Raw genomic sequence first — 15,238 nt, forward strand, 5'->3', positions numbered from 1 at the left:
CGGTGTTGTTATGGTGCTGTGTGTTCTGGATGAAGCAGTCAGGCTCTGATTGGTCCTCCACTGAAAGAAGAACTCCCTTCATTTGTTTAAGCGTCAACAACCAGCTCTTGATGTGAGCGGTCACGTCAAACACACTGATGTCATCCCACACACTCACTGATTGATCATCGTCCAGCTGCTCTGTCTTCTGTAATAACTCTTCTCTGTTCTTTCTGACAGATTCCAGATGAGTTCGACAGAGGTGAGTGTGTGTTTTATTGATCGATCACTGATGTTACAGTAGTCTGAGCTTAAAATGCATCATAATACATACATAAAACTGTAATCCACACCCGGGAGATTAACAACAGACAGATTAAAACAATTAGAAGCACTTTATTCACGGTTACAGCAGCAACATACAGACACTCAGCCTGCTAAACACAGACCTGTGAAGGCAAAGGAAACAGTATCAACATCGTTTACAAGAAAATATATATATTTACAAAATGTGTGCTGCTCACGTTTAAAAGAGAAGTTAAAGTTAAAAAAGAAAAGTTGAAGACACATTAAGAGATTATTTGGGGATAAATCAATCATCATTAATTAAAGCTCTGCTGTGAGTGACTGACTTTTTGACTGTTGCTGCCTGAAAACACTGAAAGATGCCTTCTGTTGAGTGCATGTGTGATGCTGCAGAAGGAACTGTGTGTGTGTGTGTGTGTGTGTGTGTGTGTCTGTGTGTGTGTGTGTGGGTTCAGAGGAGTCCTCATTCTGCAGAACATGTGTGTGTTTGTATTGAACCCTGGCAGCGATGTGCTGCTGTCACTGTTTGTTTGAATGATGGATCACTCCAGAGCTTTGGTGGCACTGCCAACTGTGCTCAGTGTGAGTGTGTGTGTGTGTGTTTGCAGTAACAATCCATATGCCCATGTCCCATCATTCACCCCCCCCCCCCAATCTACCCGCCCAAAAAGCACAAACACACACGTGTTTACACTCCAGTCTCCAGTCTGGAGTCTGAGCTCCAGCCGTCGCCTAGTGAGCGAGCGAAGGCCGCACGGCCTCCTGGAAACACTTTAACCTACAGCAACACGAGGGGAACATGTACACACAGCAATGTAAAAACCTGCTGAGCTCATGAGTGATCCAGCTGAGTCAGCTGATCGATCTGCTGCCTTTCTAAACGAATTCTGATCGCCTGTTGTCGCCAATAATCACTTCATCAATACCTCCCTCGCCCCCTGCGGTGCGGTCTGTCTCTGCTTCATCACACGTCCCCCCTGCGGTGCTTTCATCCATCATAAATGCTCCCAGTGGTCCACTTTGTCCTCATCTGGCTCCACAGCTCCATCTCTGCACCCCCCTCTGTGTCTGTAACTTTATTGCTGCCTCTCCGCTCTGCGTCCCTCCGTCCATCTGTCTCCATCTCTGTCCAGCTCTCTGGCTTCCTGAGGCCTTCAGGTGTTTTTACTGGGGCTGAGGTTGTGATGGACAGACAGGAGCGGTACAGATGGATGGATTGATTCATGAACAGAAGGGTGGATGCGGAGACCTCAGGGACACGGAGGTATTGACAAAGGAATTATTTGTATCGGCAGGCGATCAGAATGCGTTTAAAAGGAGAATGTTGGCTCGGCACATCGACCCGCTCACAGCTGTCCGTCACACACGTGCAGTGGAGCGTTCAGGGACCAGTTTACTGAGGAGTCAGACTTTTCTGGATGTTTCTAAGCGAGCAGATTATAAATTACCACCAAGAGAGACGGTTCAGTCGTATGAACATCATCCTGGTCAAAATGGCGATCGGTTCACGGCCTCGAATAGTTCCCAGAACGTTTGTTAATGACATGAATCATTTGGAACTCTGCTTGATCAGAGAAACATGTTTGAGGCTCTTCTTGAGAACAGGAAGAATCTGCCTCTTTTTGGGTTGTTGAGTAAATCTGGGTCAAAGGAAGAACCGCAGTGTGCGTCTTTGAACTGAAGTAAAAGTGAAACCTTTCCAGGATATTTGTGGTTTGTGTTGTGTAACCGCGGCTCTTTGTACAGTTGGATGTGGTTCAGGTTTGTGTTTGGCCAACAGCTGTGCGTTCCGGCAGTAACCCGAGCCTGTTTTTAATTTATGGATGAGCGTGGCTGTTCCGTGGATGAAGACCTCAGATGATGATGATTATTAAATCCTCTGTATTGATTAGACTGAACGGTGATGAATGGTGTAAATGATCGGCTCCTGAATTGCTTATGGTTCAGATCTGAAAGCCCGCCTACACATTTCCCATCAGCCCTCTTCAGAGTAATAAGGGGGCCAATCATGACCTTAGGGACCCTCTCAGGGACCGCGGGGGAGGGGGCGCAGCCAAATCATCCCTGATGAGCTTAGGGACCGGGCTAAATGTTCATGATCCCTCAGGGAGAGGAGATGGATCTGTGCTCCTTCATCCTCCTCCTCCTCCTCCTCCTCCTCTTCACATTCACTTTCATTCTACGCCCCCCCCCCCCTCCTCTGGGAGCAGCAGAAGGTGAGCGGCGGGATGAATGGATGTATAAGTCTTGTGGGACGTGTTTGGCTACAGACTCTGTTTGCATGCCAAGCGGCGGCATTCGCCTGCGTGATGCAGAGGAGCGTCGGATACCATAGCAACCACTGTGACCCATCATACACACACCATCATCATCACCATCATACACCTGAACACACGCGCTTTGTAGCATCTTCAGCTTTAAATGTTGTTCCTGGGTCAGACCACATGTGAACGACAAAGGAAGGGTTAATGGCAAAGTCAGCTAAAGTATGAGCAAAACATCCAGCTTCCAGGGTTCCTGATGATTCACAGACCTCCATGTGCAGGTCTTCAGTACCGACAGAACTCTGTGCATCTTCCTGCATCTACCCAAACCATTTCTCCTTCCTGTTACATAATCAGTCACATTAGGCTGATTGTTCACTGTAACACCAAGTCCTGCTGTGTGTGTGTGTGTGTGCAGTAACAATCCTAAAACACACACATGTGTTTACACTCCTGTTATGCTGGAGGGGAGTCTGAGCTCCAGCCGTCACCTAATGACCGAGCGAAGGCCGCACGGCCTCCTGGAAACACTTTAACTTACAGCAACAAGAGGGGAACATGTACACACAGCGTCCATCATGGAGCACCCCTGATGAGCGCAGGGACCGGGCTAAAAGTTCATGGTCCCTCAGGGAGAGGGGATGGATCTGTGCTCCTTCATCCTCCTCCTCTTCACATTCACTTTCATTCTACGTCCACCCCACACACACTCCAGGCAGGAGTGTTGGTCATGTGACTGCTGCTCACATGTGACTCCATCATGGCGTCCTGCTGGCTGCTGAGGAGGACAGGACTTTTAGATTTTGTCTTGTTGGAGTGAACTCTTTATTTTTTAGCTGAGGCTTCGGGGTTCAGTGGGTTCATGTTTGTGTCCATGTGCATTCAAAGAGGATGGGATGGATATTTTCGTACTCAGCTGTTGTTATTGTTCCTCTGGCTCTGGGGGAAGCCACTGTAAGTTCCAGTCGGCCATGCAGGAAACCCCCGGGCTCACATGTATGTTAAAGCTTGTGAAAACATGCGGCGCTCTGACATCTTCTCTTTAAAAGTCCTGACTCTTCTGGTGACAGCGTCAGTGTTGCACAGACCTCATATCCTGTGCTGCTGTAACATGCATCCACACACACACACACACACACACACACAGACACACACAGAGGCCAGGCCTTGCTGCCGTTTGTCACCCAGAGAGCGATTGACGGAGCAGGAGGAGGTGTTGTTGTGCAGCAGATGCGGGGCCTGACCACGGCTTTTGTTTAGGAGGGAGGCCCCTCCATCCATCTCTCCACACCTCCTCCCTCCTCAGCTCTCTCTCCTTCCCTCCTTCCCTCTAACTTTCCTCTCCTTCCTCAGCTTGGCTCCTTCCCTCCTTAGCAGCTTTTCTTTCTTATCTTCTCTATCTCACCTTCTTCACTTTCATGCCTGTTTTCATTCCTTGCTCCTCCACCCCTTTACTCCTCCATCACCTCCTCTGTTTATTATTACCTCTCGTCTTTATCCTCCACCTCCGTGCTCTTTGTTTTCCTTTCATTCCTTCTCTCCTCCTCTCATCGTTTCCTGCCCCTCCCTCCTTCATTCCCTCTCTCTCCATCCTTACCAGGCGGATGTCAGCTTGTTTTCTTCCCCTTGGCCTCCACCCATTCTTCTTGACATTTTGTTGCTGCCTTGAAGAGAAATATTTTCCCACAAATGGAGACGTGTCACAGAATTAAAATAACTCCTGTGGTTTTTTTTACCATCTCTGAAGATCTCAGGAATGTTTCCTTCTGTCAGGCGGTCTGGAGCTGCAGGGAACATCAGGTGTGTCGGTGCAGGTTATGGTGAGGGTGGAGCACGGGGGTTGAGGGGCGTCCGCATGGTGATGAGTTCCTGGGTTCTGTCAGATCTGCTGATGTCAGACGAGCATCTTGTGTGGCCGTACCTCACAGTAGCTGTGTTCAGTGTGATGGGTGCACACATGTCCAGCCGACATGGTGTTTGGAGCGTAGCCCGTGTGGGTGATGTCATCAGGGTAACGGCGGCCTCGGTGTCACCCCGGCAGGTCGCTTCCAGTGCAGGAGGAGAGCCGTTTGGCCCACGTCGGCCCACCCAGGCTGGTTTTTCGAGGAAAACGCAAACAGGCCTGATCTGACAGCTCGACCGAGCGAGGCCTCTCTCACACAAAGAGCTGACATTGACTATGAAAGGAAGACCGTTAGAGAGGGGGGAAGATGAAAGCACAGAAACAAGAGGTGGCCTCTCCTCCACAATATCTGCAGGAGGAAACAGTCACAGGCAGCAACACGTGACGAACAGGAATCCCAGTCACCCCAGCTCCAAACAACAGGAACCACCAGTGTAAATACATCGGAACAGTGCTGCACACGGCTAATGGTGTTTGGGACTTGACGTGTTGACACGTTTATCAGCAAGTCTGAGATAAAAACTTAATGAAAAACAAATGTACAGATTCAGTAGAAACAAACATTCTGCCCTCCTGAGCAACAAGCAGGGCGCCATGATGGACCGGCAGTCACATGACCAACACTTTTCATGTCTTTTAACTGTTGTACTGCACAGAGAGGCTTCGGTTCTCTAGTTAATATTCTGCGACCTTAAATCTCTGAAGAAACCCAAGGGAAGGGAACAACGAGGGAAAAATACTGTATTCAAATATCTACTAGACTCAGAAATGTACATGGAAAACCCAAACAATCTACAAGACACAAAAACATGTATTTAACTTATTATTATTGACCAGAAAAAGCACTCCGCTGGATCACAGAGGCCTGAGCTGCTGTGCAGATATGTCAGCCTGGCTGCCTCCTCGCTGACAGACGTCCTCTTCCTCACTGACAGGGTGACAGGTCCTCCTCCTCCTCTCCATCCTTTTTCTGTCACCCTCTGTGCATCAGCCACTCTGAGGCGTCCACACTCCACCTCCCCCGCCACGCCATCACCTCTCCTCCATCATTAACATGATAAAAGCACATCTTAAGTCCACACACACACACACACACACACACACACACACACACACACACACTGAGCAATATTCACTGCAGTAATACCACAAGCACACATTTTCCTATTATGGAGTGTGTTTGCTGAGGCTCCCCAGGGAGTGGTTACTCAACAGCCATGTGTACATTCTCCACGCTGCCTGCCTGTGTGTGTGTGTGTGTGTGTGTGTGTGTGTGTGTGTGTGTGTGTGTGTGTGTGTGTGTGTGTGTGTGTGTGTGTGTGTGTGTGTGTGTGTGTGTGTGTGTGTGTGTGTGTGTGTGTGTGTGTGTGTGTGTGTGTGTGTGTGTGTGTGTGTGTGTGTGTGTGTGTGTGTGTGTGTGTGTGTGGTGTGTGTGTGTGTGTGTGTGTGTGTGTGTGCAGGTTAAACATCCTCTTCCACAGCACACTGCATCTTATCACCTCACTTATTTTATTACTCAAAACACACACACCACCTGCTTATGGAGGCAGACTGGTCTGTGTGTGTGTGTGTGTGTGTGTGTCTGTGTCTGTGTCTGTGTCTGTGTCTGTGTCTGTGTCTGTGTCTGTGTCTGTGTGTGTGTGTGTGTGTGTGTCTGTGTGTGTGTGTCTGTGTCTGTGTGTGTGTGTCTGTGTGTGTGTCTGTGTGTGTGTCTGTGTGTGTGCGTGTGTGAGAGTGTGTGTTTGTGTGTGTGTGTGTGTTTACCAGCTGATTGTTGTGGAAAATATGAGCCAGGGTCCAGACCCCCCCATCATTTGTTAACCATATATAAATGTACATGTGTACACACCCTCACCTATCACGGCGTGCTCGCTCGCTCAGCGCGTCATCACAGCAGGGCTGTGGCAGATGGCTTCTGCTTCCTGCTTCAGCACGCTGCTATGAACTCTGGGGGACTGAGTCCCCTGGGACCGGAGCGGCCTTCCTTCAGTGTTTAGAGATGAAGGATAGAGAGTGGCACGTGTGTGTGTGTGTGTGGGTGTGTCAGCATTGTGCTTCCATTTTCAGTAATGAGCCCGCGGCCCCTTGGGAAACGAAGTCTTTATTATTATTAGTCATTAGCACGTTGACAGCTGGAGGTTTGATTAGCAGGGCTCAGCTAGCTGGCTTATCAGCAGCATCATTGCGTCACTGCCTCATTGATCAGTTTGGAGGCTGCAGGTCAAACTCGGCGATTCCTCTGATCAATCAGCTGACCTGGGTGTCATCAGTACGACCGATCGGGTCGTCTCATGCTGAACCCAAACACACGTGAGCTCGGCTCGGTTTGTGTTCAGGCGGACTCATTGAGCAGCTCTGGTCTTATCAGCTGGTGCTCCTCAGGGAGTTGTATTTTTTAGAACTGCAGCTGTGCTGGTTTTTATCCTGGGGGTCTAACCTCGTCCTCCTCACTTCACTGCTTGTTCTCTGAACTCTTTTCCTTCTGTTTCAGCTCGTGTGTTGAACTGATTGAAATCAATACGTTGAACATATTCTGACTGTTTCTGTTCTGTGTTTCAGACCCTGCAGTCATCCAGCAGCTAAAAAGAACCTTCAAGTACTTCAAAGACTACAGACAGGTGAGTCCCGCCGCCCTGTCAGAGGGCTCTGTGTGTCCTCAGTGAGCTGACCCGTCCAGCTGCACACTAACATCAGGTCAGGCTTTCTGCTCTGCACGTGGGCTCAGATGTGGGCATATCCCAGCTTCCTGTTTGGGTTTTTCGGTGCTGCTTGTGGTGTCCGGTCCGGGCTTCCCCGTGTTAAATTTGCCAGCTTCCTCATCTGGAGCTGCTCAGACTCTGATGTGTGTCTCCTGTTGATGATGTCAGATGATCATCGAGCCGACGAGCCCCAAGCTGCTGCCCGACCCTCTGAAGGAGCCGTACTACCAGCCGCCATACACGCTGGTGCTGGAGCTCACCGATGTCCTGCTGCACCCGGAGTGGTCGGTACGTTCAAGGGTTAAAAGACAGGATGCCGTTTTAAAAACAGAGACGGGAAAAAGGAACAAAACAAGTCTTAGATTTCTGTCCCCAAACACACTGTGTGATTTGTCCTATGTACAACAGAGGAGAGGCACACACACACACACACACACACACACACACACACACACACACACACACACACAGACTTTTGTACTGATCCTTTACAGAAGGAAACAGTTAAAGAGTGGGAGGGGTGCAGGTGAGTGACTTTATGGGACAGGTGGAGGATGTGTTGGAGGTGTGTCCCACCACCTGTTCACTTGTCTGTGGAAACATGCCCCTTCACACACACACACACACACAGAGTGAGGTGTGTGTACAGTCCACTTACCTGGCAGGTGTGCAGCAGCTGTAATCCGACACCTGCCGCCTGTTAATGCAGACAAACACAACAGCCCCCCCCCCTCACCTGCCCCACCACTTCCTCCTTCCTGTGTGACACACACACACACACACACACACACTTTTATTCTTCATTATCATTGCCTCTGTTACTCAGCTTTCTTACCTCACACAGCACACTCTTCATGTCTTCTTTAAACCCTCCGACCACACACACACACACACACACACACACACACACACACACACACACAGGACCTGCTTAAACAGTCGGCAGCAGTTCATAGTATCCACAGCTGCAGATTATCAGCAGGTCTGTAACATGAGAAAACTGTTTACTCTGAGGAACACACACACACACACACACACACACACACACACACACCAGGAGCCGGCTGGAGAGGACCAGCAGGGGTCTGAGAGTAACATGTCACTGGGACACATACCTGTGCCCGCCTCCCTGCATGATGTCCTCACAGCAGCAGTAAAAAAGCTTCAAATGGTAAATCAGTTTTCATGTGAGGAAACCCTGCTTTAGTAGCAGCCTGTACACACCCACTGCTGGGACCACACACACACACACACACACACAGTGGTATTAATCACACTCTGCACTCTGTGTGGTTCCAGTTGTCGACAGGTTGGCGCTTTAAGAAACGTCCGGGCATCGACTACCTGTTCCAGCAGCTCACACCGCTCTATGAGATCGTCATCTTCACTGCAGAGACGGGCATGGTGAGACACACACACACACACACACACACACACACACACAGGCTGATGAGAGCTGACTGCTGTCTGGTCGTTTGTGTGGAGCTGGAAGCTGCCAGAGGACAGTGTGGAAGTCTTTAAGTAACATGTGACTGTCTGCGGTCTCAGGCGGACATCTTGTTGTCTGTGGTCACACACCTGCTGTGGACTAATCAACACATTATTGATTATGGTGCAGGCTTATTGTTATCAGGTGTCACTGTAACAGTGGAGGTGTGTGTGTGTGTGTGTGTGTTTGTACTGAGCACCAGCTGATTCCTGGTAAGATCCTGTTCCTGCTCTCATCAGCCAGGTCTGTGCTCAGTGTGCGTGAAGTGTTTGTTTACAGCCATGTTAAGGACAAACGCACACAAACAAACACACACAGGCTGGGGCACAGTGAGGTTCTCGTCCTCCAGTCTGAACCCTAAACTGTAGGAGTTTGTGTGTAAACCTGAACGAACCTGTTTGTCCGTGTGTTCAGACGGCGTATCCTCTGATCGACAGCATCGACCCTCAGGGCTTCGTCATGTATCGGCTCTTCAGGGATGCAACACGCTACATGGAGGGGCACCATGTGAAGGTACCGCTGTGTGTGTGTGATGTCACTGTGTGATGTCACTGTGTGATGTCACGGCAGCTCCACAAAGTAACACAAAGTTGTCCCCCCCCCCCCCCCCCCCCCCCCCCTTCATGGCCGCCTTCTGCTGCAGCCATTGATTCCTCCTCCTCTCCACAATAGACGTCTCCCCCTCGCCTCCCCCTTTCAGGCTTCATTAACCTTCTGCCTCCTCTCTCCCCTCTTCCTCTTACCTCACCTCCCTCCTTCACCCATGCCTTCCTTCCTTCGAGTTTCTCCTCCCTTCCTCTTCCCTAACCACCCCCTCCTCCCCCTCCTCCTCCTTCTGTCTCCCTCCAACTGTCATCTCTGTGTGTGTGTGTGTGTGTGTGTGTGTGTGTGTGTGTGTGTGTGTGTGTGTGTCTGTGTGTGTGTGTGTGTCTGTGTGTGTCTCTGTGTGTGTCTGTGAGTGTGTGTGTGTGTGTCTGTGTGTGTGTCTGTGTGTGTCTGTGTGTCTGTGTGTGTGTGTCTGTGTGTGTCTGTGTGTGTCTGTGTGTGTCTGTGTGTGTGTCTGTGTCTGTGTGTGTGTGTGTGTGTGTCTGTGTGTGAGTTTGTGTGTGTGAGTTTGTGTCTGTGTGTGTGTGTGTGTGTGTCTGTGTGTGAGTTTGTGTGTGTGAGTTTGTGTGTGTGAGTTTGTGTGTGAGTTTGTGTGTGTGTGTCTGTGTGTGAGTGTGTGTCTGTGTCTGTGTGTGTGTCTCTGTGTGTGTGTGTGTCTGTGTGTGTGTCTGTGTGTGTGTGTGTGTGTCTGTGTGTGTGTGTCTGTGTGTGTGTGTCTGTGTCTGTGTCTGTGTGTCTGTGTGTCTGTGTGTGTGTGTGTGTTGTCTGTGTGTGTGTGTCTGTGTGTGTCTGTGTGTGTCTGTGTGTGTCTGTGTGTCTGTGTGTGTGTGTCTGTGTGTGTGTGTGTGTGTCTGTGTGTGTGTGTGTGTTGCCCTGCCGAGCGGTCTGGAGGTTGTAAGGAGCTGGTTTAACCTACTTCCCAGACAGAAGACACACTGTATGGTCTCATCTCCATAACGCCAAGACAGCCCTGAATGCAACAGATGCTCAGAGAGAGTTCTGAATGCTCCATATGCTGAGTTAGAGATGCTGCATATGTCCAGAGAAAGTTATTAAACCTCCCATGAAATTAAAATGAGTCTTTTAAACACACTGGTTGTGCTTTTTCTGCCATCGCCTGTCAGTGTCTGAATGAAAATGATCATAAAGACAAAGAAGGGTGTGAACACCGCAGACATCAGGACCAGTAATCACACATGTTTATGATCTGGATTATAAATCTGATGAAGTCTTACTCCTTCATTCCCTTTTCCTCTGATATCTGGACACATTGAGCTTCTGGCGGCTGTTCTCTGTCTGTATTAAAATAAGATTTATAGCTCCTCATTAGCGGTGGCGTTGATTCCTCCTCAGCCTCTGATAAAACCTGCAGCAGCTATTGTCTGCTGGCCTGCATCTGAGCGTGGGCTGCAGGCCTGCAGTGGATCAGACGTCTTATTGTTTGTTGGCTGTTGCCAGGATAAGAAACACAACAGTTGGATTAACTGACTTTTTTATTTTAAACTACAACAGATGATGCTAAATTAAACTGTGCCGCTCCATGTCCGACCTTCCTGTCAGAACAGCAAACAGCACTGAAGCAGAGCGGTCGTGGTTCCCCTCTCCTGAACTTGTTTTTCTACATAGGTTAGCAGCTAGCTTATGGAAGCGGGTCACAGCCTTACAACGCTTGTTGCTAGCCTAGATATGCTAGTTGGTAGCTTAGAAATGCTTTTGTATACCACCATGTGCTACGTGTTGGTCTGTCCGTGTTTTTGCTAGCCTACATATGCTAGCTGCAAGGCTAAGCTTCGTTAGGCCCCGCTCACACCGGAGAGAGTCAACCCAGGATCGAATCCAGATCGCCTTTAAGCTGGATATGTTCAGACCATTTACATGCGTGTCTGTGCTCAGTCCAGCTTAATCCAACTTGTTTGTTGTCCTCCAAACCACTAGGTGGCGCCTCGTAATATACAGAGTCCGTTCAGGTGTGCGCATGCGTCGTGTGTTTTTTTGTTTTTTTGTCCCGTGTCGCTCGTTCAGCAGTTTATTCCTTTGTAGCCCTGTGGAAATTAAACTCGGGGCAAAGCTGTCGTAGTTCGACGGTTGTTTACATGCAGCTTTTGTACGTGACCCGGACACTGTCCCCATGAACTGGAAGTATGACGTCGCTAGCTGGATTCACTAGCCGCATTTGCGTTCAGACCTGAGCCAGATATAAGCCAATCCGGCTAGATCCACCTTTCAGAGGTGGACTGAAATCACTCCAGATATATCCAGATACGGCCCGAATCCCGCTCTAGCCAGATTGATTTCCCAGTGTGAACGGGGTCTTAGTTCCCCAGAGATGCTTATACCTGCTCATGAATATCACTTTACCTAAAAGCCAGTAGTTTGCTACAGTTGCTAGTGGCTAACCTAAAGTTATCAAAGCTGACGTGTGGAGTAAGAATGCTCGTTGTCGTGTCTAAACAGGCTGCTAGTTAGCTTCAGGATGCTAGTTAGCTTCAGGATGCTAGTTAGCTTCAGGATGCCCTTTGATATGCTTGTCCGTGTTCAGACTCTCCGATGGAGCCGTGCATGACGACATGTGACGTGTCCGAGTTTAAAATCCTTTAAAATGAAAGTATTTGCAGTAACCACACTGTCCTGTCCCCCTCAGCAGCCAGCGGGAAGCCATGAAGGAGTCACATGACCCACGCTCAGAGTCTCTGTCTGCAGAGCTCAGAGTGAAACGTGCTGCGTGAGCAGAGCTGAGGTGAAAGGCCGTGACGGGAGCGGCTGGCTCCGGCGTCCGCTCAGCAGTGGGTGTCGGTTCTGTTCCTCCTCTCCTGCAGCCACAGATGGCTCCTGCCAATAACATCACACGGCACGCTTGACGAGCGGCATTTTCATACAAAAGACACGGAGCGGAGTGTGCCGCCGTGGAAGTTGTTAGGGCGCGACCTTTCATTGATGTCACCGTGTGTGTGAAGGACTGCAGGCTGAGCGAGTTAACCACCCACCTGCAGCCAGCTCCTGCTCTGGGTGCTTCCAGCTGTGGTGTTGAAGCTACAACCACCCCAGACATGATGATCACAGTTTGAGTCGACGGGCCTTCAAACATTCAGCATGACAGGCTGCACAAAGCGTGCGCACACTGTGACCGCTGGGACATGACGTCCTGCAGGGGGGGCTGGGTGATGGTTTTATTCAGAACGTGAGCCGTCGTCTGATGGAGGACAGAACATGCTGCCACACTGGGACCCGCTCGGTCTCTGGGATCAGAGCCTGTTTGGCTGATCTGCAGGACTTTGAAGCCCCGTCCATGCTCACAGTCCAGGCAGAGTTGTGTAGCGTTTGTCATCACAGACGTGATGTGAGTCTCTGGGACTCCTCTTGCAGAGATTGTGTGGTTCCTTCAGCAGGAGATGGTTAAATCAGCCATGTCTTTATTGTGCACACAGTGGGTTAAAGTTCACACATCACGTCCCAATAAATAACTTTTAACCATCACACTGGAGTTAACCCTTTGGTCCTCGCGCCCCCCATCAGAACGCTCCTTACTGCTCTGCCTTCATCCACACACACACACACACAGAGACACACACACATGCCTTTTATTCATTGACGTGAGAAGGATGTATGAATCATTCCGCTGGGGTTTACACACACACACAGACACACACACACAGACACACACAGGGCAGCACCCACAGCAGTTTTCAGGGGGGGCTGGGCACCAGATGAGACTGGTGATGGAGACAACAAGCAGCGTCCCTCTCCATCTGTCTCACACACACACAGCTGGGACTAACAGGGAAAGTGTGTGTGTGTTGTGTTGGTTTTAATCTCTGTGAATATTAAGGATCATTAAGATAATGAAGTTTCTTATTTGATTAGACCATAAAAAGGTCAACAGCGTCCCACAGCTTGAGCCGGGTGGAGTGGGAGGTGCAGCACGAGGAAAAGAAATCCGTCCCTTCTCCATGTCTCACTGACGTTCTGAGCCGTGTGTGTGTTTCAGGACGTGTCGTGTCTGAACCGGGACAGCAGGAAGGTGATCGTGGTGGACTGTAAGCGGGAGGCCTTCAGCCTGCAGCCCTTTAACGGCATGGCCCTGAAGAAGTGGGACGGAAACTCCGACGACCGAACGCTCTACGACCTCGCCAACTTCCTCAAGAGTAAGACCCACAGCGAGGCCTCAGGGTCTCCGCATGGTGTTTTATGTTATTGTACTGGTAGCATAAGTTCTCTCCTCCTCCTCCTCTCTGGCAGCCATCGCTCTGAGTGGAGTGGAGGACGTTCGCTCCGTGTTGGAGAACTACGCTCTGGAGGACGACCCCATCGAAGCCTTCAAGCGCAGACAGGCTCAGCTGGCCCAGGTAGGAGGAGACCTCAAACGCCCCGCGGGCTGCGTGTCTTCCTGTGTTTCCCTGGTGTGACTCTGTGCTCTGTCCCCCGTCAGGAGGAGGAGCAGCGTCTGGCTGAGCTCTCCCAGCAGAAGAAACAGGGACTCTCTCTTGGTTCCATCACTTCCCGGTTCTGGCGCTCCAAACAGCAGTGAGCCCCGCCCCCACCCTCACTCTTCCACCAGTCACAGCCCGGCTCGCCGTCAGCGTTGAGGTGAGGTGAGGTGAGGGGGAGAGACCTGAGTACTGAAGCTGAGGGGTCTCTGCTGGGGAAGCGGAGCCAGGACATTGGCCGGCCTCTGCGCCAGTACGCGGCGTGCTTCCTGGTTTAGTGGAGGCGGGACTTCGGCACCCCTCCTCCTTCAGTCATCTTCTGCTGATTGGATAAAAAACTAAAGGGTCCAGGTCGGTTTGACGTTCTGTTGTTGGCGGTTGGAGGCTGATCTCGGACCAGCGCTGCTATCGCCACTCCGGCTCTGGTCCGCTCCGCCGCTCACAGGATCTGACCTGGGACCAGCCGAGCTCTGTCCTGTCCTGAATGTTTGGTGTCCTGTGTGTGTGTCAGCCTGTGCTGACGGCTGCTGTTTAAATAATGTTCATATAAGTATACCAATAAACAAGAAGTAGTACTGATGAGTTTGTTGAATATGTCGGAGCGTCCGGCGGCGGCGTGGACCGCTGCTCCACCTGTGGTTTGGTTGTCTGCTTAAGCATTAATGGCAGCATCTGTGAGCATGCATTGCATTATGGGACATCGCAAGGAGCCCCCCCACAGGGACAGAACAGTCATCCAAAGAGAGGAGAACCACGACGACCGTTTCTGAGGCTTGAGAACCTTTTCCTGATCCTCCATAAACGGATCAGAGCCGCCTGTTGTGATTCTGCTGTTTGACTCGGTGGTTCCTGCTCTCAGCTCCTCCTGCTCAGCTCCTCCTGCTCTCAGCTCTCAGCTCCTCCTGCTCAGCTCCTCCTGCTCTCAGCTCCTCCTGCTCTCAGCTCCTCCTGCTCTCAGCTCCTCCTGCTCTCAGCGGGGCGATTGGTGTTTTCATGACAGATTTATACCTTTACAAGCTCAGCTTCACTGTAAATGAGCAGCAAACTTCTCACATTACACTTCCACTCAGCCTGGTTCATCACAGCAAGAGATAGAAATACTGTCTCATCATCATCATCACCATCATCATCGTCGCAGCTCGTTCTGAATCAGCTGAAGCCCCCCCAGCTGTGTATTTCCAGGTGTGAACACAGCTGGGGCTCGGCTCGGGGAACCCCGCGGTGCCTGAACCTGTAAATCTGTTTCCCCTCTTCCTCAGGTCCATTAGCACCTCTTTAACACTGAGGTCCGTCCTGCCAGGCATGGAAGCACGGCGGGAAACCATGACTCTTCTCTCGGCACAAATGTTGGCTTAGCTTCTTCGCTAAGTTCCTCACACTAAAGCGCTGCCTGAGCTGCAGCTGATGATGATGATGATCCCGTCATGTGCTGATAAATGTAGAGAAGGTTGAAGCACGGCGTCTGGACTTGTAGAGTGTTCTTCTGCCCTGACCACGATGACATTAGCAAGCTATAACTTAGCTTAGGCGCTAGCTCACTGTGGTGTTGTTGATTTTGTGGCTACCTT

General features: G+C 50.5%; 1 protein-coding gene across 2 annotated transcripts in view; it reads left to right on the forward strand.

The window, feature by feature from the left end:
• timm50 (translocase of inner mitochondrial membrane 50 homolog (S. cerevisiae)) overlaps window positions 1-14,245 on the forward strand; it is a 22,475-nt gene extending 8,230 nt beyond the window's left edge. Inside the window, exons 1-9 of one of the 2 annotated variants that reach the window (XM_028419794.1) lie at window positions 1-112; window positions 220-241; window positions 7,012-7,070; window positions 7,320-7,439; window positions 8,451-8,555; window positions 9,055-9,153; window positions 13,232-13,388; window positions 13,483-13,589; window positions 13,673-14,245. The exon at window positions 1-112 is cut by the window's left edge and continues 69 nt beyond it. In XM_028419794.1, coding sequence (XP_028275595.1) covers window positions 7,320-7,439; window positions 8,451-8,555; window positions 9,055-9,153; window positions 13,232-13,388; window positions 13,483-13,589; window positions 13,673-13,771 — 687 coding nt within the window. In that variant the 5' untranslated portion in view covers window positions 1-112; window positions 220-241; window positions 7,012-7,070 and the 3' untranslated portion in view covers window positions 13,772-14,245. The remainder of the gene's footprint in view (window positions 113-219; window positions 242-7,011; window positions 7,071-7,319; window positions 7,440-8,450; window positions 8,556-9,054; window positions 9,154-13,231; window positions 13,389-13,482; window positions 13,590-13,672) is intronic. The other variant, XM_028419793.1, reaches the window with a different exon arrangement.
• The last annotated feature ends 993 nt before the right edge of the window (window positions 14,246-15,238 follow it).

This window comes from Parambassis ranga, chromosome 13, assembly GCF_900634625.1.
Source record: "Parambassis ranga chromosome 13, fParRan2.1, whole genome shotgun sequence".
In the NCBI taxonomy this organism is placed as follows: Eukaryota; Metazoa; Chordata; class Actinopteri; family Ambassidae; genus Parambassis; species Parambassis ranga.